We start from the raw sequence: 23,461 nt of genomic DNA, 5'->3' as shown, positions 1-23,461 counted from the left end.
TCACTCAGTTCTTAGGATTAGTAAGCAGGTGGAATTTACAGGAAAATGTAAGTCAGGAAAACAGAGTCAGTTTTACAAGATGGAGTCAATTTGGTACCCACAATCCCTTCACTGGCAGGTCAGTCACAGACCCCCTACTCACCTGTACATGATGCTCTGTAGAATAGAGGCAAAAGGGGTGATGCCGATACCAGCCCCAATTAATACAGCATGTTCAGAAGCAAAGATCCGTCGAGTTGGAGTTCCATAGGGACCATCCAGGTAGCACTGGAAGGAGAGGAGGGAAGGCGTTGAATTTCATACTTCTCCTGGCTCTGGGAACATCTGAACCTCTGGTTTACTGAGCAGCCCTGGCCCAGGCCTCAGGGACTGCTCCCTCCCACACCCCCCAAACTGACTCTCCTGGAGAGAAAAGGTCTCTTTGGAGAAGACATACAATCACAGGATCACAGAGGCTTAAATTTAGGAGAGTCCACTTTGTCCGGCCCCCTCACTTTAAAGATAAAAATTCAGAGATGGGAAGCGCTTTGTCTATGATAGCTAGGTCATGCAGTAGATAGGGTTCTGGACTTAGAATTAGGAAATGCTGAGTTCAAAGCCAGCCTCCAGCACTTGGTTGTGTGACCCTGAGCAAGTCATTTAACCCCTGTTTGCCTCAGTTTCCTCAACTGCAGAATGGGGATGAAAATAGCACTTCCCAGAGTGTTGTGAGGATCAAATGATATAATATCTGTAAAGCATTTAGCACAGTGCCTGGCACATACTACATACTATACAACACTATAAAAATGTTAGTTCTTATTAGCCACTCTTAAAATGCGTGGCAGAGCAGAGACTAGAAAATGGATTCTCTGGATTAGGTGTAGAGGATTATTGGACTGGCTTCAAGTCCGAGCTCTGCCGTTTACTAGCCATGTGAAGTTGGGAAATTCACAACCTTTCTAGGACTCAGTTTCCTCATCTGTAAAATGGAGGAATTGGATTAAGATGCCTCCAAACTATAATCCCATTATTCAGCAGCATGGCCTCATGGACAGTTTCCATTTGTTGTGTCAATGGGGCACGATGTCACAAAATCATGGATTTAGCCCTAGACGGGACCTTAGAAATCGTCTAGTTCACCCCCCTCATTTCATAGATGAGACAATGAATGTCTAGAGGTGTGACCAGCCTGAGGTCACACATATAGCAAAGGGACTGGGGTGGAATTTGAATCTGTTTACTGACTTCAGAACCAATTATCTTTCTACTGTTTCACTCCACCCCTCATTCTGTAGATGAGGAAACTGAGTCCCAGAGAGGTGATAACTTGCCCAATACCACATAGGTTAAGTAATCGATGAGCTCCAATTTGAACTCAAGTCTTCTAATTCTCAGCCGAGAGCTCCTTCACCCAGGGGGATAAACCTTCAATAGAGTCACCATTGTAGCTTTGCTCCTCCCCATCCTCAGAAAAGAATGACAATGTAAGTTCTCCCTGGGGCGTATGGCTCACGACTTCTTTAAAGACTTTTCCCCAACCACCCTCTTCACCATCATGCCGTCTTCTTTTGGAGTCTCTTACCTTGATGTTACATAATCGTTGGTTGTCATTTAATTGAGGAAAGACCTATAAGGAACAGAAAGTTGGGCTGGTTCAGAGGGCCACTTTAGCTCTTTTCCCTATTCTTGGCCATCACAACCCCTTTTCTAGTGCAAGGCTTGGGAGGAAGCTAGAATAGTCCTAGCAGTATTTTTTAAAAGGTCAGATTTTTAAAATATTTAAACAGTGGACACCAGGGTTGCTGTGGGGTACTGCATCTGTTCACTTTGGGAGCAATACTTTTTCAGGAAGCTAGCAGGAGCAAGGGGAAAGGGATTTTCCTGAGTGATGTAGATTACAAACACACTCATCTCTGCTATAGATGGCCCACTCTTCCTCTATCCCTGTGAGATAGGCAGGCCTCCCCATTCGCTATCACCTGGGTATATAAACATGCCATGTTTCTTCTTGGCTGGAAAAAGGAGCAGGGTTATACCCTTCTTTTCTGCAAATAGATGAAGGACTAAATCCTATATCTTGAGGACTTTTAAGAACACCAATTTGTCAGGAAGCTGAACCTTAGGGGTTCCTGGAGCAGAGCTCAGGGTACAAGAACGTACAGTCTCCAGAGAAAGAAAAATGATCACTCTCTGCTCCTAACCCCTCTGTCTCCTTCCTCCTCACCCCTGCCCCCCACAACCTCCCCCAAGTCCCAGAGCCTTACACTTCTTGACTGAGACTTCTCTTCTCTCTCCTTTCCACAGTCAATAAGGTCTTCCTTCTTTTGCTGGGGTAATGTTTCAGACTTGAAGTTCATCAGCTGCACAGTGTTCTCCATGCCAGTGGCCACTACTCCTTGAGTTATACTAGCAGAATGAACACTAAAGACCTGGACCTTGGTTTCCTGGAAACAACAGTTTTCAGTGTAGGATGTTCCGATTTGCTTTCCTGCTTAGAAAGTCACCTCCTTTGGGTCACCTTGCCTGACTTGGCATGTCCAGCTTTGGTTCCTTCTTTTTCCTTCCCTTCAGCCTCAAGGTGCTGTTTTATCTCATGCTATTGGGTATTTGTTCAGATGTGACTGATCAATATAGAATTGGCCTGATGGCATTTCATGGGTCTCTCTTATCCCTGTTACAAGATTATAAACTCCCCAGGGGAGGCAGGGATAGGGTCTGGTCTCCTTTGTCTTTGTGTTCTTATAAGCCTATGCATACATAAGACACAGGATCAGAGGAACACAGATTTAAGAGTTGGAAGGGACCTTAGAGATTAATTGCCCTCTTCCCCAAATTCCTCATTTACCAGATGAGGAAACTAAGGTCCAGAGAGGCTACATGATTTCCCCATAGTAATACACAGACCAAGACCCAGAGCTGGGATTTGAACCAGGTCCTCTGATCCCAAATCCAGCATGCTTTTCACTGGGCCACTGTAATATCAATTAAGTTGGGTGTCTTTGATTGAGCCTTACTAGGTGCTAAACCCCAGGCCCCAAACCCCTATCTATTAGATGCTAAGCCTATGTGGGTGTAAATTGGTAAGTAAGGTGGGGCTCCAGGTGGGGCCAATGAAGGGAGGTGCTAACTCCAGAGCCAATAGTAAGAGCCTAAGTTCTGGTCACTTAGATGACCTTTGATGACGTCTGAAACTGTTTAAAAAGAAAGAACAGAGTTATTTGCTTAAGGCTGGAGGCACAAGACTCTGGGCAGCTGTTGTAAGGGCCTTCTGGCTGAACTCAGATGTTGATGACTCTCTTGGTAACTATGAATTCGATTTGGTCTGTTGATGTTTGTAATTTGTTTGTATTTGCTCCGAAGTTCAGGGTGCTGGCTTTTTCCCCTGAACTAAGTGAATGATATTTATATGTTGTATTAAATTGAGATTGTTAACCCCTTAGCATTGCTTTCCTTAGTAAAGCAGATCAAAAGAACCTGGGCTTGCAGCATTCTGTGAGCTGGTTGTTGTTGGTTTTACACCCCCACAGCAGCTGCTAGCTGGATTGTTGAAACAGCCACACTGCCTTAGGCCTCTGTGTCCTCTTATCAGTCCTCTTCCATGTCCTAATGATTTCTTTAATTTCCTCTCCTTCTTATCAGGAGGTGCTCTCAGACCATTCACCTTCCTCCAAGGTGTCAGAGTCTGAGAACATTTTGTCTCATCTCTCCCCAGTATTTGCTTTTTAACTGAGAATAAAGACTTAATATAAAGAGATCAGCTTTAGCCGGTGGAATTTCAGACATCATCCAAAGCGTCTTCTGGAGGCTAACGAAATCACACATTGTAGGAGGCTATGTAAGTCTAGCTCTGTGCAGACTTCTGTTGCTCAGTGAATGATATCAACTAACTATAGGGGGAGGAGTACTCAGGCCAATGCCCTAGGCCAGGGGTGTGCTGAGCTAGCTCTAACCTACTCCTTAAATTTTCAATGTAAGCATTTACACCTTGGAAATCTGCAAACACTACAGACCAGGGTTTGGTTTATTTTTTGTTGATTGTCTGGGCTTAAGTGATGAAGAAAATGTTAATAACATAGATTAAATTTTTAAAGTGTTCATGGGCACATTTTCTTTTTTGGTCCAGAAAGCTGCTACCAGCATACCTCTGGATGGGAACCATGTCTTTTGAGGAAAATTTCCGTTATCTTCCAGTCACCTACCTGGGGCTTCCTCTGACTCCTTCTGAGCTTCAGGCTCTGTGTCAGCCTCTTGGCACCGAAACAAATAGGATCAGAAGCCTTGAAGTATTCATACAGCCTGTTTGTCCACTGTCCCTGAGATCTGATGTGCAGCCAGATGGTGTCTGGGAAGGGAATGAAATCAGTGAGGGAGACAGGTCTAGTTGAATTTCACAGGAAAGAAAAAAGGAAACAAATAAGCATCTATTAAGTACTTTCTATATGACCGGCACTGTGATAAATGCTTTAGAAAATTTTTGGGAGCCAAGATGGCAGAGTAAAGAAACACTCAGCTGAGCTCTCCCAAATTCCCTTCCAAACAACTCTAAAATGATGCCTCAAATAAAATTCTGGACCAACAGAACTAGCAAAAGGTCAGGTGGCACAGTTTTCCGGCACAAGACAACTTAGGAGGTCGTCAGGAAAGTTCTATGTCACCACGGTGGCGGTCAGGCAAGCCTAGAGCTCAGGGCAGACCACACAGCTCAGGATGCTCTCTGGAGGTGACTGCGTTGGTGCAGCAGCTGTGGGAGCTCTCAGCCAATGGACAGTGAGGGGATCAGACAATTGGTTGGAAGTAGATTTCAGGGAACACTTTACTGGCACTGAATTCAGGAACTTATTGTATTGCCCATTTGAAATTCTAGGTTGCAGTCCTAGGGACAAAAGGACTGATAGCACTTGTAGATGCAGGGGAACAAAGGCCCTGGGTCATAGTTCCAGGGTGGAGAGGAATCTTTGTGGTCACTTGTGGGGGAGCAGGGACCCTGGTGTCAGTTTTAAGACAGAGGGGAGCATTAACAATAGAGGCTACAGGATGGTAGGGGACCTGGTCACAGTCCCAGGACCAGGAGGAGTGCTAGTGCTGGTGGCCACAGGGAAACAAGGTCCCTGTATGGGTAAAGGCCAGAACACAAGACAGGAGAGCAGTGATCACACCTCTCCCTAGATCACGCCACCTTGGAAACACCAAAAACCAAAAGCTAGCTGTGAAAATATCAGCAAGAAAGTCCTGAAGCTTAGAACAGTGCCCTCTCCATTCCTTGAGCAGAACCCAATCTTAATACAAAATTATATGTCCAGAAAAAGGCTGGAAGAGTGAGCAAACAACAACAACAACTAAAAGAAACTGATGAGAAAAAGTTACTCTGGTGACAGGGAAGATCAAGACACAAATTCAGAAGAAGATAACAATATCAAAGCAGCTACAAGCAAAGCCTCAAAGAAAAATGTAAATTGGATGCAAGCCTGACAAGAACTCCTGGAAGAACTAAAAAAGATTTTTAAAAATCAAATAAGAGAGGTGAAGGAAAAACTGAGAAAAGAAATGAGAGTGATGAAGAAAATTATGAAAAGAGAGTCAACAGTTTGGTAAAAGGGGCACAAAAATACTGAAGAAAATGACACTTTAAAAAAGCCAAGTAGTTTTTTAAAAAGGCATAAAAATCCACTGAAGAGAACACCTTAAAAATCAGAATAGACCAAATGGACAAAGAGGTACAAAAGCTCACTGAAGAATTAGAATTGGGTAAATAGAAGCTAATGACTCCATGAGACATCAAAAAAACCCAATAAAACAAAATCTATAATAGTGGTGGAACCTCAACTTTATCTTCTCAGAACTACACAAATCTAACCATAAAATAAACAAGAAACATTAAGGAGATGAATAAAATTTTAGAAAAGTTAGATATGATTGACCTCTGGAGAAAGTTTCATGGGAGTAGAAGAGTATACCTTCTTCTTAGCTATAATGGCATCATCACAAAAACTGACCATGTATTAGGGAATAAAAATCTTACAACCAAATCCAGAAGACCAAATATTAAATGCATCCTTTTTAGATCATAATGTGACAAATTATATTTAATAAAAGGCCATGAAAATACAGATTAAAAATTATATATAAACTAAATAATCTAAACCCAAAGAGTGAGTGAGTCAAAGAACAAATCACAGAAACAATAATTTCATTAAAGAGAATGACAATGAGACAACATGCCAAAATTTATGGGGTGCAGCCAAAGCAGTAGTTGGGGAAAATGTATATCTCTAAATGCTTACATCAATAAAATAGAAAAAGAACAGATCAATGAATTGGACTTGCAATTTAAAAAACATAAAAAAAGAAATTAAAAATCCCCAATTAAGCACCAAGTTGGAAATTCTGAAAATCAAAATAGAGATTAATAAAATTGAAAGTAAGAAAATCACTAAACTAATAAATAAAATGAGGAGCTGGTTTTATGAAAAAAACCCAACAAAATAAACTATTAGTTCATTTTATTTTTAAAAAAGAAAGAAGAAAACCAAATTACCAGTATCTAAAATTAAAAGGGTGAATGTGCCACCGATGAGGATAAAATTAAAGCATTTATTAGGCATTATTTTGCCCAATTATATGCCATCTAAGTGAAATGCATAAATATTTACAAAAAAAATACAAACTGCCTAGATTAACAGAATCAAAAATAGAACACTTAAATAACTCTATCTTAGAAAAGGGAATTGAACAATTCATAAATGAGCTTACTAAGAAAAAATCCCCAGGACCAGATGATTCACAAATGAATTTTATTGAATATTTAAAGAACAATTAATACCAATAGGATATAGGCTATTTGGAAAAATAAGCAAAGGAGTCCTAAAAAATTCCTTTTATAACACAAATATGGTTCTGATACCCAAACCAGGGAGAACTAAAACAGAGAAAGAAAACTATAAATCAATTTCCCTAATAAATATTGATACAAAAAATGTTTAATAAAATACTAGCAGGAGATTACAGCAATATCACAAAGAAAATACACTGTGACAAGGTGGGATTTATATCAGGAATGCAAGACTCATTCAATATTAGGAAAATTATCAGCATAATTAACCTTACAAATAACAAAACCAATAAAAATCATATTATCTCAATAGATGCAGAAAAAAGCTTTTGACAAAATACAACACTCATTCCTATTTAGAAAGCATAGGAATACATGAAGCTTTCCTTAAAATGTTAGATAGTATCTATCTAAAGCCATCAGCAAGCATAGTCTGTAATTGGGATAAGCTAGAAACCTTCCCAATGAGATTGGGGTAGAGCAAGGATATCCACTATCCCCCCTATTATTCAATATTGGTCTAGAAATACTAGCTATAGCAATAAGACAAGAAAAAAATTTGGAGGAATAAAAATTGGCAGTGAAGAAATAAAACTATTACTCTTTGCAGATGATTTGGTGGTATACTTAGAGAATCCCAGAGTATCAACTAAAAAAACTAGTTGAAATAATTAACAATTTCAGCAAAGTTGCAGGATATAAAAAAACTCACATAAATCATTAGCACTTCTATATATTATCAACATAGTTTAGCAGCAAGAGATAGAAAGAGAAATTCCATTTAAAACAATTGCAGACAATATAAAATACCTGGGAGTCTGCCTGCCAAGACAAACCCAGGAACTATATGAATATAATTACAACATACTTTTCACACAAATAAAGTCACATCTAGATAATTAAAGAAATGTTAATTTCTCATGAGTAGGAGGAGCAAATATAATAAAAATGATAATTCTACCTAAATCAATTTACTTATTCAGTGCCATACCAATCAAATCACCAAAAAAATATTTTATAGATCTAGAAAAAAATTGTAACAAAATTCATCTGGAAGAACACAAGATCAAGAATTTCAAGGGAATCAGTGAAAAATAATGTGAAGGAAGGTGGTTAGCCATAGCAGATCTCAAACTGTATTACAAAGTAGTAATTGTGAAAACAACCTGGTACTGGCTCAGAAATAGAGTGGTGAATCAGTGGAATGGATTAGGTACACAATACACAATAGTAATTTACTATAAATTGACAGTTTTTTGACAAAGACAAAGATCCAAGATTTTGGGACAAAAAAAAATCACTATTTGACAAAAATTTCTGAGAAAATTGGAAAGCGGTTTGGCAGAAACTAGGTGTAGACTAATATCTAACACTATATACCAAAATAAGGTAAAAATGGGTACCTGATTTAGAAATAAAGGGTGACATAATAAATAAAGATACAAAGACATATATAATAAAGATATATGTATATATATTAAAGAAGCAGGGAATATTTTACTTGTCAGATTTACAAATAAGGGAAGAATTTATGACCAAAGAAATAGTAATGAGATGTGAAATGGATAGTTTTGATTACATCAAATTAAAAAGGGGTTGCACAAACAAAAACAATGCAGCAAAAATTAGAAGAAAAGCAGGAAACTGTGGAAAAATTACAGAAAGCTTCTCCGATAAAGGTCTCATTTCTCAAATATATGGAACTTAGCTAAATTTATAACAATAAGAGCCATTCCCCAGATGGTAAGTGGTCAAAGGATATGAACAGGCAGTTTTCAGAAGAAGAAATTAAGCTGTCTATAGTCACATGAAAAAATGCTCTAAATCACTATTAATTGAATTAGTCCAACCATTCTGGAGAGCAATGCCCAATCTACGCCCAAAGGACGATAAAACTGTGCATAAACTTGGACCCAGCAACACCATTACTAGGTTTGTATCTCAAAGAGGTCACAAAAAGGGACCACCACCTCTCAGGATAACCCAGTCCATTTTTGGACAGCTCTAATTATTAGTAAGTTGTTGTTGTTCTCATTTTTGTCATTGTTGCTGTTGTTGTTGACGATGATGATGATGATGGTGATATCAAGCCTAAATTGGCCTCTTTGCAACATTTACCCATTACTCCTGATTCTATTCTCTGGGACCAAAGCAAAACAAGTCAAATCCCTTCTCTATATGGCAGCCCTTCAAATACTTGAAGACAGATGTCACTTGCCCCTGAGTTTTCTCTTCTCCAGGCTAAATATGTCCAACTCCTTCATTCCATCGTTGTATGACATGGATTCAACACTCTTCACTTTCTTGGCTGCCCTATTTTTGGTTCTCTCCATTAAGATCAGAAGGGTCCCCAAGCTGGGAGCTGTTTCCCTCCCTTAGAACAGAGTGGACCCTGTTTTCACCATTCTTTGTATGTTTATTTCTCAACCTAGGTCAAGGCTCTACATAGAACAGATGCTCAATCCATAGTATGGACTAACTGATTCTTGCTCCGGGGAGGTAAATGAAATGTGTTATTTATTTCACCTAGATCCAGAGACTGAATGGAGATATGGAAGCTTTCATTATCCCCTTGATGTTACTCTGGGTACCATACTGACTTCTAGAAAGTCAGCCTTGCTAAGGAACACTACATGTTGGCCCATTCTTTAATTTCCTTAACTCACCTCTTAACTATCCCCAATACTCTTGACCATATTGACTGGAAATAGGCAAGCCTGAAAGTGTGACTATAAAGTACAGTTATCCCTTCCACATCTGACTTTCCACATAATGGTTTTGATATATTGTTGGTTGGCTTAAGAAATTAGATGGGAATTTGGAGGGAATTTTATAGAAGCTGCAGATGACATGTGAAGGACAGAAAATGATTCAGAAGAGGTTTAGAAACTCAGAAATGCACAAAATATATGTAAAATATTATATAATATCAACCCATTTTTTTATAAGAAGGTACTGTAAATACCCCATAAAAGAAAAAAAAAATTCAGACTTTTTCTCTGGTATGCAGGGAAAGCCAAAAATTTTGCATGGATTTTCCAGATTTGGGGGTTACTGTACCCTTAATCCATGATGTGGAAGGAATAACTGTATAGCTTCCCATTCTACCCAGTGGGGTGGAGGTAGGGAGCAGGAAGGGAGTGAGGTGATGCTAGTCAGACTACCATAGACTATCGAAATGGTGCCTGGTACTAAATGTTGAGTTAAATGGCTATTCATTCTTTCATATATGCATGCATTATTTCTCAATCTATTTTTATTTAGTACCACTTAGGTTGAAGTCATTGTTCCAGTGAGCAGTACATAGGTCTCCGATATCTCTTAAGAAGGATAGTTGGAGTTCCAGCAACTTGAGAAATAATTTGATATTGCCGATGATGTTGACAATGATAACTAGTATTTATATAGCACTTTTAGGTTTGTAAATCACCTTACACAATGATAGTAACAACTAGAATTTATATAGTGTCTACTATGTGTCAGGCACAGTGCCAGATTCTTTACAAATATTATTTCATTTGATCCTCACAACAAATCTAGGAGGTAGGTGCTATTATTATCCCTGTTGAGGAAACTGAGGCAAAATATGTTAAGTGATTTGTCCCCAGTCAAATAGCTAGTAAGTGTCTGAGGCTGCATTTGAACTCAAGTCTTTCTGACTCCAGGCTCAGTGATACATCCACTGTATCGCCTACCTGCTTCTACATATTGTCTTGATTCGCCCTTACCACAGCCCTGTCACATAGATGCTATGATTATCCCCGTCTGAGATAAACCTAAAGATCCCAACTATTGGGGCAAGAATTCACTATTTCCCCCAGATTCCTGGAAAGTAGTCTAGCAGAAGCTAGGTATATGTCACCTCACACTGTATACCAAGATAAGGTAAGATGGTACATGATATAGATATAAAAGGTAACATCATAAGTAAATTAGTGGAGCACAGAAGAAATTATCTGTCGGATCTATGGATAGGGGATGAGTTCGTGACCATACAAGAGTTAGAAAGGTTCACAGGAGATAAAATGGATAATCTTAGTTACATAAAATTAAAAAGTTTATGCACAAACAAATTCAGTTAAAATCATAAAAAAAAATTAGAAAACTGGGGAAAATCTCTGTAGCAATTTTCCCTTATAAAGGTCTGATTTCTCAAATATACAGGCAACCGAGCCAAATTTATAAGAACAGAATCATTCCCCAATTGATAAATGGTCAAGGAGGATGAACAGATAGTTTTCAGAGGAAGAAATAAAAGCTATCAATAATCATATGAAAAAATGCTCTAAATCACTAATAATTAGAGAAACAAAAATTAAAACAACTCTGAGGTACTCTCACACCCATAAGATTGACTAAGATGAAGAAAAGAAAAAATTACAAATGGGTAGGGGAGGTGGGAAAACAGGTATACTAATGCATTATTGGTGGAGTTGTGAACTAGTCCAACCTGGAAAGCAATTTGGAATTATGCATAAGAAACTATTAAACCGAGCATACCCTTTAACCCAGTAATACTAGGTCTATACCCTGAAGAAATCAAAGGAAAAGGGTCCATGTGTAAAAATATATATATAAAGTAGCTCTTTTTGTGGTGGCAAAATTGGAAACTGAGGGGATGCCCATCAATTGAAGAATGGTGGAAAAAGTCATGGTATATAAATATGATGCAATACTATTGTACTGTATGAAATGATGAAGGATGAGGTTTCAGAAATCCCTGGGAAAACTTATACGAAATGATGCAGAGTGAAGTGAACAGAACTTGGAGAACAAATCTATGAAGTAACCAAAAGATTACAAAGACATTCCACCAAGAAAGGCTTAGTAATTGATCAATCCAATGACACTCACAATGTCAAAGGACTCATGATAAAATTGAATTTTTAAAAAACCATCATTATCTTTTTTAATGGATGAAAAAACTGAGGCTGAGACCTATTAGATGATTTACACATCTAGTCTAGAGTCTGAGGCAGGTTTTGAACTCAAGTCTTCCTGACTTCAGATCTAGGGCTTTTTCTACCTTACCTGGGCAAGTTACTTAACATCTCTCAGCCTGTTTTTGCACCTTAAAATGGAGATAATAATAGCACCCACCTCACAAGGTGGTTGTGGAAAATGAGTGAGATAATATACATAAAGTGCTTTGAAAATCTTAAAGGAGACCACGTTCATATTAGATATCATCATCATCATCACCATCATTATCGTCACCACCATCATCATCACCACCACCATCATCACCACCATCATCATCATCATCGTCACCACCATCATCATCACCATCGTCACCACCATCATCATCACCACCACCACCACCATCATCATCATCGTCATCATTGTCATCATTAACATCATCATCACCATCACCATCATCATCATCACCACCATCATCATCATCATCATCATCATCATCATCACCATCACCATCATCATCATCACCACCATCATCATCACCACCACCACCACCACCATCATCATCACCACCACCACCATCATCATCATCATCATCATCATCGTCATCGTCATCGTCATCATCATCATCATTCCAGACTCCAGCACCAATAGGCGTGCAATGAGGATATCCAGATGGGAAACCAAGGATAAGTGGAGAAAAGGGAGAGGGAGTTATCTTAGTAGTTCACTCAAACTGACTTCTGCTACCCACCTCACAGGACTGTTGTGAGAAAAACACAAATTCTTGTCACTAAAGTCCTCCTCTAACATCTTATCAGGATGAGGAAGTGACCTTGGCTTGTCCAAGGCTATTCTAATGGGTCATAAGTATTGGCAGGTTCTGCCAGGCTAGAAAGGCTCTTAGTATATCTACAGATAGAGCAAATGTCTTGTCCAGGGACAACCACCAAAAGCCTGACCATCAGATAGTGAAATTTTTCAGCCAAAGCAAGTCATAAGAGCATCCTAGTAAGATGCGGAGGAGCGATGATTTGTATTACTGAAGGAGGATCAAATTCCAATCAAATCATGTATGCTTGAAATACTGAAGTATGAAGAATAAATCCAAGGGGCTTCCCAACCGAGAAAGAGAAAACAGACATTATCCACTTTTGGGAATAGGGAAGTGATATGTCATCTCACTGTACTCTGCCTCCATCAGACCTCCTCAGGAGGACCGTGATCAGTTTAGGGTGTCACCATTTAAGAAGACTTTTAAGAAGGACATAGGTAAGCTGGAGAGCATCCAAAGAAGGGGAGCTATATTGGCTGAGAGCCTTGAGTTTGTGCCATTGGAGAATGAGTTGAATGAATTGGGCATGTTTAGCCTGGAGAACACCCAGGGAGAACATAACTGACAGATGTCTTCAAGCTTTTGGAGGACTGTTATATATTGGAAAAATTAAGCTTCTTCTGTTTGGCCCCATAAGAGTAATGGGTAGAAGTTGCAAAGAAGCCAATTTAGGCTTGATGACAAGAAAAAACTTCCTAACAATTAGAGCTATCCAAAAATGGACAGGGGCAGCTGGGTGGAGCAGTGGATAGAGTGCCAGACCTGGAGTCAGGAAGACTCATCTTCCTGAGTTCAAATCTGGCCCCAGACACTTACTAGCTGTGTGACCCTGGGCAAGATACTTAACCCCATTTGCCTCAGTTCCTCATCTATAAAATGGGGACACTCTGGAGAAGGAAATGGCAAGCTATTCTAGTATCTTTGCCAAGAAAAACATGGGGTCACTTAGAGTTAGACACGACTGGATGACTGAACAACAACAAGCATTCATTAAGTGCTCTCTATGTTCTGGGGTGGGGAATCTGTGGCCTTGAGGCCACATGTAGCCTTCTAGGTCTTCGGGTGAGGCCTTTTGACTGAGTTCAAGTTTTACAGAACAAATCCTTTTACTAAGGGGATTTGTTCTGTGAAGTTCGAATTCAGTCAAAGGGCCGCACTTGAGGACTAATCACTGCTCGCTTAGTGGGCGACTCTTCTTGGGGGGCATTTGCAATTTAAATGGCATTCTGACAAAATGGGATGGAATGAACAATGGCTCTGGAATCAGAGAAACTGGGTGCAAATCCCACCTCTGACATAATCTGTGTGACATTAGTCAGGTCCTCCATGGGCCTCAGCTTCTCCATCTATGAATGAGGCAACTGGACAAGATGGCCTCAGAGATCCCTTTAGTTCTAGGTATGTGATACCTAGGATCCCAAATCTAGGATTCTAGGAGAACTACCACTTGGTTCAAGTCAAAGGAATGAAGCTCTAATTTCAGACACCGGTCAGTAGGTAGGAGAGATATTCGGGGGGCAGAGTCCCTGAAAATATAGGCAGACACCTGATCCGTCTACACACGAGCCTGGTTCTGCCCAGAGTAATGTGGTTTTGGTCTCACTCCAGACAGCCAGCCTGAAGAAGAGAGATAGGAGATAAGGGGGAGTGGTCACTATGAGAAAGGACCCTAAGTTCCATAGGCAGCGGCAGCTAAGAAGGAAGAAAGCCTTTTGGTTTCACAACTTCCCCTAGGCAGAGTGAGCAAGACTCTATGAGGAGAAAGATCACATCGATGTTTCGAGGTGAAAGTTTGGTGGGCATGGTCTAGGTCTTGCAGGTGACAGGCTGGGCAAATGTCCCTTCCTACCTTCCTGCTCTGGGGCACTGCTGATGGTGAAAGGATGCCATTCGTACTTGGCGATAGCTGGGATGTTCAAGTACACGTAGTCTCCAGGCTTGTAGTGGAAAAAAGAGGGCCGACTGATCACGAGGTGAGTGACCTGGGGTTGGAGGAAACAAGTCAGACCAGACAAGCATTCCACAAGAAGCAAGCGAGTATCCTAGTAGTGAAAGTATGGAGGGGGTCCTGATTGAAGACTTTTGGGATGTTAGAGGTCATTGAGCCTAATCCTTTCCTTTTACAGTTGAAGAAACTGAGGAAAACAGAGGTTAAGTGACTTGCCCAGGCTCTATAGCTAGTAAGTGTCAAAGGGCAGATTTGAGCTCAGGTCTGCCTGACTCCAGATCTAGGGTTCTAATCTATTGAGCTATATTAGTCATGGAGAATGCTAATCTATTAACTGGGAGAAAGCAAATGTGTGGAGCAAAGACGTTAAGGCGTCAGGGTAGAAACTGAAGTGGGATGCGGTGAGGAAGAACATCATCTCGCTTCTTTTCAGGAAATATTTGAAACTATTTCACTACCTTTTTAATATATACTTCCTTCAGGAAGCCGACCCTGACTACCTTAGCCTAAGCTGATCTCTCTCTTCTTAGATAGGATCATGGTGAAATGGATAGTGTTGGACCTGGCATCAGGAAAACTTGGGTCCAGATCCCTCCCTGAATAGTCAGTAAGTATACATTAAATGCCCACTATGTGCCCCAGACACTTTCCAGCTATGTGACCCAGGGCATGTCCCCGAAAGCTCAGAGCCTCAGTTTCTTCATCTATAAAGAATGATAACAACTATCTCATGAGGTTATTGTGAGGAACAGATGTGATAATATATATAACGAACTTCACAAATTCCATAGAGGTCTATAAATGTGAGCTATTAGTATTATAAGAACTCCTGTAACATTTATAGTTTGCACCTTATAATGAAACACTTAATTATGTAATGACTGATATCTTTCTCTTATTTATAGAATGGTTAGATCATAGATTTAGGGCTGGAAGAGACCCTAGTGGTCATTGAGTCCAACCCACTTGAACTTTCCTCTTCCAGTTTCTGTTCCCTTAAATCTTTATGGTGATGGGTGGGGATATAGTACGTAAAAGGTTGGGGGTCGTAGCAGAGGAGGACCAATCTACCTTGGAGGAGAGGAGGTTGACTTCCACGATGCTTAGGGTTGCCATGCGTGACAACACCAACCCCACGACTTTCTCCAAGAAGAAGAAGAGACCAGGGACTAGCAGCCACTTCCAGAAATTGGGTCCATGCACGATGAGCAGCACCCAGACAAGGATGTAGAGGAGGTGAGTCCAGTAGAATACCTGTAAGAACACAGAGAGAGATACTGGCTTGGAGGCAGCTTCAAATTCAGCAAGGAACTGTCCTGTGCTGCCCTGTGGGGGTTGGGAAGGTTTGGGCAGGCAGTGGGGAAGAGTCTTGGCATAGCTATTCAGTGCCAATGATTTCTTTTTGCTGATGGGTTTGCCAGAATCAGGACAGCCACGGCAAGTAGGGACATTCATTCACTAAGAGCAACAATTTCAGCCAAAGGAGTAGCAATGGAGACAGTGTTCCTTTGACTCTAGAGTACAGTGAGGATCCCCACAGTGAGCCAGAGGACTCAAGTCCTGTTGGTGACCCTACCCCCTCTGCCCTTTTCAGTAGGGTGGAAACAGTTCCTATCTACTATCCAGCCTCTTGAGAATAGTACTGGCTGATTAGAGAAGGGATTCCTGACCCGGAAGTAACCAGAGACTCCCCAAGAAGACTCTTGCTGTTTTTCCTTTCTTTTTGGGGCTCTGCAAATCTTTTTTGCTTTTACTGTCCACCATAGGCAGAAAGGACCTGACAATGATTTTGAGTGGATGAGGGAGACTGAGAAAATTGAGGATCTATCCAAAGCCAGGCATGTTGACTTGAGCATGAAAATAGTGCTGTACAAAGTGGTACATGAAAACTGCACGTAAATAACATGTAAACATACTCATGAGCCTTTTGTTCACTGGGATACAACCGTGGGGAAGAGCGAAAGAGAGATAACTAGAATAAAGGATATGGAATGGGGTGGGGATGGGGGACATGTAACCACAGATATGGTCCTGAGAGGGTAGATTCTGGGGGGATGGGAAACCAAGTATAGAGGGACATCATACCTCAAAGTGCCCACTCCTCCGGACAAAGGAGCAGGAACATACAAGCATGATGAAGATGAAAAGCTGTAGAACCACGCCTGTGAGGGAAGCTGCGCCATAGACCCAGCCAATGCCAGGCCGGGTGGTGAGGAGATATTCCCAGAACTGGAAGGGGCTGTCCTTCAATTGAGCCAGGCGCACTAGACAAATATATAAATATAGATAGATAGATAGATAGATAGAGAGAGAGAGAGACAGAGAGACAGAGAGACAGAGATAGATAGAGATAAAGACAGAGGTGGGGTAGAGGTAGAGATAGATAGAGATAGATATATAAATATAGACATAGATATAAACATAGATATATAGATATAAACATAGACATAGATATAGGTACATAGAGATAGAGATAGAGATAGAGATAGACATATAGATAGATAGCTAGATAGATAGATAGATAGATAGAGAAATAAATATATACCTATCCCAGAATGGGGAAAACAGACATATAGATGACCCCTCTGGGTACCTGAGATAACTATGGACAGTAGATCAAAGCCAAAATCTTAAGGTAATTTGTTCTGGAGTCTGGGGGCCAGCAGCCACCAGTAGACTCCTCAGTAGACACACCGAACTTTCTTCTTCCTACACCACATTTAGATTCCCAGTCATAGAATGCTAATATTGGAAAAGGATCTTGGAGATCTTCCAGTCTAGAATGTGACTCCCTTCTATCTCTCACAGGATCCAGCTCAGAGCTGGGCACACAGCAGACATCTTTGTTGATTTTTTTTTTCCATTAAGAATCATTCAGAAGGACCCACATGTACAAAAATATTTACAGCAGCTCTTTTTGTGGTGGCCAAGAATTGGAAATTGAGGGGATACTCATTAATTGGAGAATGGCTGAACAAGTTGTGGTATATGAATGTAATGGTACACTATTGTGCTATAAGAAATGATGAGCTGGCAGACTTCAGAAAAACCTGGAAAGACTTACATGAACTGATGCTGAGTGAAGTTAGCAGATACAGAAGAACATTTTATGCAGTAACAGTAACATTATGCAATGACTAATTTTGATAGACTTATCTCTGCTTAGCAATGTAAGGATCTAAGACAACTGCAAATGACTCATGATGGAAAATGCTATCCATATCCAGAAAAAGAACTCTGGAGTCTAAGTGCAGATCAAATTATACAATTTCCTTTCTCTCTCTCTTTTTGTTTCTTCTTTCTCATGGTTTCTCCCATTGCTTCTAATTCTTCTTTACAACATGACTAATGTAAAAATATGTTTAATATGAATGTATATGTAGAGCCCGAATCAGATTGCGCACTGTCTTGCGGTGGAGGGAAGGAAGGGATGGGGAGAAAATTTGGAACTCAAAAGCTTATGGAAGTGAATGATGAAAACTAAAAATAAATAAATAAGAATTCAAAAAAAAATATGAAGTGGAACATTTAAAAAAAAAGAATCATTCAGGCGTGTACAGGGTCACCTCCTGCCCTCTACTTGCCTGTGCTTTTGAATCCTACAGTGAGAAAATGGAAACCTGAAGAAGACGAGTTCCTCAAGATCACCCAATTCATTGGTATCATATATATTGGATTGCCTTAGATATTTAAAAGGATATCTTTTGTCACTTTGTTTGTCATTTTGTTCCCCCCACCCTGGCCCCCATCTCACTGATGGGTGACAAGAAGAGAGACCAGCTGCCACTGAAGGGAGCTGCTGACTTTTTCTTTCCCCAGACAAACCTCATTGCCCCTTCTCCCAGTTGTCACTACGTGCAGGGTGCCCACTGCCAACTGGAAGCTGACCCCTAAATCCCTACTTGTGCTGGAGATATCCCAGAGCATTCTGGAACTCACTGTTCTTTTTGTAGTGGAACAACCATTTGCTTCCAAGATCATCTAGGCCTTGCCATCTACGCTGCAACTTAACTTCCTAAGTTCTATTTGGCTCTTCTATTTTCCACAAACTGAACATAAACACAAGCTTTCCTTTGTGTGTTATCTCTTCTGATAAGAACGTGACCTCCTCCAGAGCAATGACTGTCTCAATTTTCTTTTTTATGTCTTGAGTACTCAGCAAAGTACTTGATACAGAGTAAGTACTTAAATGTTTTTCCACTTAATTACATTTAGCTTAGCACCTCATTATGCACTGTCTTTCCATTTTCTAATTGTTCCACAGGTATTGACATCATTTCCACAACTAGAATGCTAACTCCCCAAGGGCAAAGAGTATGGCCCTCTTTTATAACCCTCACAACACCTAGAATGGAGCTGGACGCATCAGAGGCCAGAGGCATGTTGGTTGAATGTTGTCAGTTGTTCAGTGTCCTTCATCCTATGATTGCGTCTGCATGAGGATGTATCTTAACTCTGGTACCTGATGACTGGGCAACCTGTCTGTTCCCTATTCTCAAAGAAGACCATGACATCAGGGAAGTGATGCCATGGCATATAAGTGAATCAGATTTAAGTGAGGGAGGGATGTACAAAGACACCTGCTTCACTTTCTCCTCGGGAGCCATCTGTGTCCAGTGGCCAGAAATGGATCAAGACAACTGGAGATGGCCCAGGATGTGGTGGGGAACCTTGGCCTTTTCAAGCTAAGATCTTTAACAGGTCTCAGTTTAACTGAGGCAACATCTATTCAGTGATTAAGGCTTGGTAAGAATTGAGTCTGAGAATGCCCTATTTATGTAGTCAAAAATTTAATTAATTAATTAATTAATTAATATTTTTTAAATTGATAATAACTATGTAACCATGAGCAAGCTGGATAACCTCTTGAGGCTCAGTTTCTTTATCTATATGTAACAGTAATATCCAAGAGAAAAAGAACTACATTTCTCAGGATATGGGACCCCAGAATATAAGCACTCATTGGAGGAGAGTAAGAATTTTATTTTCCATAAGGCTGGATGTTGATGGTACAACTGTTGCTTGGAAGGAGAAAGAAGCTTCTTTAAAACAGGACAGCCCCAAGGGATGAGGAGTCTATAGTAGCAGAGACCAGTTGCAGTAAGGATTTTAGCTGTCCAGCCAGCCACAGAGTGCTGTAGCAGACAGTAGAACAGCAAAAGGAGGCATCCTGGCCATAGCAAGCTGAAGAGATTGCTTAAAGATCATCAATGAGGACAAATGTACTATTGCCCAGGGCATCTCATTCCACTTTTAAATAGCACTGATTTTTAGGAACTCTGGTCTTGCTTAGCTCTTTACCAGCCCTGCCTACAACCCTGCTCCTAAGCAGAGCCAGAGGGAAAATACCATAGTAAATAATCATGATGCAGGAGGCAGCAACTCTGGCAAGGCGGGACAAGTGGTGATAAGCAACTGTCCTTTCTGCTTTTGAAAATAAGCAAATACTTAATGTCTGTTGATGGGGCTGAAAATTAGTCCCATCGTTCCAGTAAGCTATTTCAAATTATGCTAAAGTACAAAAGCGCCTAAAATTGAGCCAACAATTGAGCTAACAATCCCACTGCTAAGCATACACTCAAAAAAAGTCAAAGAAGATCCCATGTTATTCCATCATATTTATAATGGCACCTTTTTGTGGTAGCAAAAGGCTGGAAATAGAAAAATTGCCTATCCATGAGGGCATGGCCAACCAAATCGTGGTATGTGAATGTAACATTGCTACACCAAAAGAACTGACAAATGTGACACATTAAGAGGCACATGGGAAGGCCAATATGAATTGTTACCTAGTAAGGGAAGCAGAGCCAGGAAAATACTTCATGTTTTCAAGGGTTCTGAGCCTGAGGTCCTTGAATAGATTTCAAGGGCTCCATGAACTTGGATGGAAGAAAAAATTAGTTCTTTTTTTTCTCCCGCTAACCTGCTTCAGATTTCTTTCCATCCTTCATTCTACCACCAAAGGGGTTTTCCTGGAGTGCAGGAATGACCATGCCACTCACCAACTCAGTAAACTCTTCCTATCTCTTTCAAGATCAAACCCAAAATCTGTTTGATGTTCAAAGTTCTTCATAACCTAGCCCCCTCCTACCTTTCCAGTCTTTTATACCTTACTCCCCAACACATACTCTGATCCAGGAGACACTGGTCTCCTGGCTGTTCCATGAATAAGACACTTCATCCCTAAGCTTTGAACATTTTCTCAGGCTGTACCCCATGCCTGGAATGTTCTTCCCACTCCCTTCCCCCTCCTGGCTTCCCTGGCTTCCTTTAAATTCCATTTAAAATCCCATCTTCTATAGGAAGCCTTTCCCAACTCCTCTTAATTCCAGTGCCTTCCCTCTGTTAATTATTTTCAGCTTATACTGCATATTGCTTGTTCCTATGTATTTGTTTGCTTGTTGCCTCCCCTGTTAGATCATAAGTTTCTTGAGGGCAGAGACATTGTCTTTTGACCCTTTTTTAAAAATCCCCAATGCTTAGCACACTGCTTGTCACATAGTAGGTGCTTAACAAATATTTTTTCACTGACTGAAGTTCAGCATTTCCTTCAATTATTTAGAACATTATTTCGAGGAGTCCATAGGCTTCCCCAGACTGCCCAACAGGCCCACAACACAAAAAATCTTAAGACTTAGTGGAAAGACATAGTAGAAAGAACAATGGATTTGGAGTCTGAGGACTACCTCTGATACCTCTGTGACCTCGGTCAAGTAATTTTAAACTGGGTCTCGGTTTCCTGATCTGTAAAATAAGGGAATTGATAGTCTCTAAGATTCTCTTCAGCTCCAAATCTAAGATCTTATCGTCTATAAATATATACAATGGCTATAATGAAGTAATTGGAAAGAATAATTAATTAATTTGATAATTATAATGACCACAGAGTCTCAGAAAAGAGCTGAGAAAATATGCCATTCTCCCTTTGCAGGAGATACTACAGGCATGGAGGTTGTTGATCCTTGCACAATATGAAGCAAATTTTTTTACTTTCTTAATTTTTCTTGTTGGTTTGTGTGTTTGTAACATGGCTAATGTGGAAATATGTTTTGCATAACTTATAATATATAATTAATATCCTATTGCTTGTCTTCCAAGGCATGGGGGAGGGGAAGGAAGAGAGAAATATTCAATTATTAAAAATGAAAAACATTTTTATGTGTAACTGGAAAATATTTAATCAAACAAATTATATATATAATATGTAAGTTATATCTATAAAATATAAATAAATAAAATATATAACATATAATATATATTTTTAAAAGAACTACACAATTCAAATAGGTAGTAAGTGTATGAAACTAGATTTGAAACCAGATCTTCTGCCTCTACAACTAGCAGTCTTTTCATTGTACCACTTTAGGGTTTGACAATACTTCATAATCTCTAGATTCCTTTTTAGAAATGATTCTCTCCCCTTCCCCACTGGAGGGGAACACATGAAGTCATTAGCATCCTGGTGTGAATGTATTTATCAGATGGCCTCTTGACTGGGTAGATTTGGGCAGTACAGGGGCACTTGTCACTGGGGAGGAAGTGGGAGTTGAAAGCAGGAGGAAAGGCAACCAGAAAAAGAGGAGGGGAGGCAGATGGCATCAAAAACAGACTTAGAATCATCGAATCTCAGATTTGGAAAGGACTTCAGAAACCATCTAGTCTGTCCCACAACTGAATGGGACCCCCCCCACCCTCTTTCAATATCCCTGACTAGTGGTTATCACTTGGTTGAAGACTGCCAGTGATGGAGAATCCACTCCCCTCTGAGAAAGCCCATGTCATTTGGGGTAGCTCTGACTGTTAGGAAGCTTTTTTTTAAATGCCTATCCTTAATCTACCTCCCTGCTATATCAACCTACTGCTTCTAGTTCTGCCCCCCAGACCTAACAGAAACATATTAAGCACTCTTCCACATAATAAGTCTTCACATTTTTGAAGACACCCCAAATCCACCCCTCTCTCCTCAGTCTTCTCTTCTCTAGACAAATCACCCTCCTGTTCCTTCAACTAATCCTTGTAGTTTTACTTGACCTAAGTCACAGTGGCTTAGTGACTTGTGACTTCTTCCCAATCAGGTCAGCCAAGGTGGGTGAGCCATCCCTATTGAGATCTCTGCCAACAATCAGTGATAGCTCTTCCTCTTGCACAAATATCCCAGCCAATGCCACCCCCTACACAGAGACTATATTGTGCTGCCAGGGCATTCTGTCAGCTTGTCCAAGAATAATGATAACAGAAATGCAGAAAAGTCCCTCTGCCTCATCCCTTAGGAGATGAACCATTGCTCATCACCCACCCCCTTGTTGTTGTTGTTTGTCCTTCTCAAAGAGGACCATGACATCAGGAAGGTGATGCTGTGACATGCAAATGAATTGGATTAAAGTGAGGGAGGGCTGTGCAAAGTCACCAACCTCACTTTCTCCTCTGGAGCCATCTGGGTCCAGTGGCCAGATACACATCAGGATGACTGGAGAAGGCCTCAGTTGTGGTGGAAGACCTTGGCCTTTTAAAGCTAAGGTTTTTAGCAGGTCTCAATTTGACTGAGGCAATGCCCACTCAGTGATTAAGGCCAGGTAAACAAAAACATAGTACAAAAAAAAAAAAGAACAATTGAACTGGGAGGGGAAGACCCTCAGGGTTTCTGGAGGAAATAGAAACAGTTCCTATTTACATTTGCTCTGAGTCACTCAGGGCCCAAACAATGACCAGGCTACATTTCTACATACCTCAAACCAAAAACATTCAGGCTTTGAAGCCAAACCCCACTTGGTCATTTTGAGACTTGGCTTTAGGCCCAGGTGATAGGAGGGAATGGCTTGCATAGCTAAGGGAGATGATCAGTAAAAGCCTGATGGAGGAGGTACACTAGGAAAGTAGGGATTCTGAAAGGCAGAGGGAGTTCATTCCAGGCTCAGGGGAAAGCCAGTGCAAAGGAACACAGAAAGGAAAT

At 40.5% G+C, this 23,461-nt stretch overlaps 1 protein-coding gene across 1 annotated transcript in view; it reads right to left on the bottom strand.

Annotated features, from left to right (window-relative positions):
• The window catches only part of NOX5 (NADPH oxidase 5), a 41,547-nt gene that overhangs the window by 5,681 nt on the left and 12,405 nt on the right, over positions 1-23,461 (bottom strand). Inside the window, exons 7-13 of the mRNA XM_036736584.1 lie at positions 16,597-16,775; positions 15,583-15,765; positions 14,413-14,545; positions 4,182-4,324; positions 2,247-2,426; positions 1,565-1,609; positions 143-267 (exon numbers count right to left, since the gene is read on the bottom strand). Coding sequence (XP_036592479.1) covers positions 143-267; positions 1,565-1,609; positions 2,247-2,426; positions 4,182-4,324; positions 14,413-14,545; positions 15,583-15,765; positions 16,597-16,775 — 988 coding nt within the window. The remainder of the gene's footprint in view (positions 1-142; positions 268-1,564; positions 1,610-2,246; positions 2,427-4,181; positions 4,325-14,412; positions 14,546-15,582; positions 15,766-16,596; positions 16,776-23,461) is intronic.

The sequence above is a fragment of the Trichosurus vulpecula genome, chromosome 8 (genome assembly GCF_011100635.1).
Source record: "Trichosurus vulpecula isolate mTriVul1 chromosome 8, mTriVul1.pri, whole genome shotgun sequence".
NCBI lineage: Eukaryota > Metazoa > Chordata > Mammalia > Diprotodontia > Phalangeridae > Trichosurus > Trichosurus vulpecula.
Note: the sequence above shows the minus strand (reverse complement) of the source record. Positions and strands in the feature narration are given on the sequence as shown.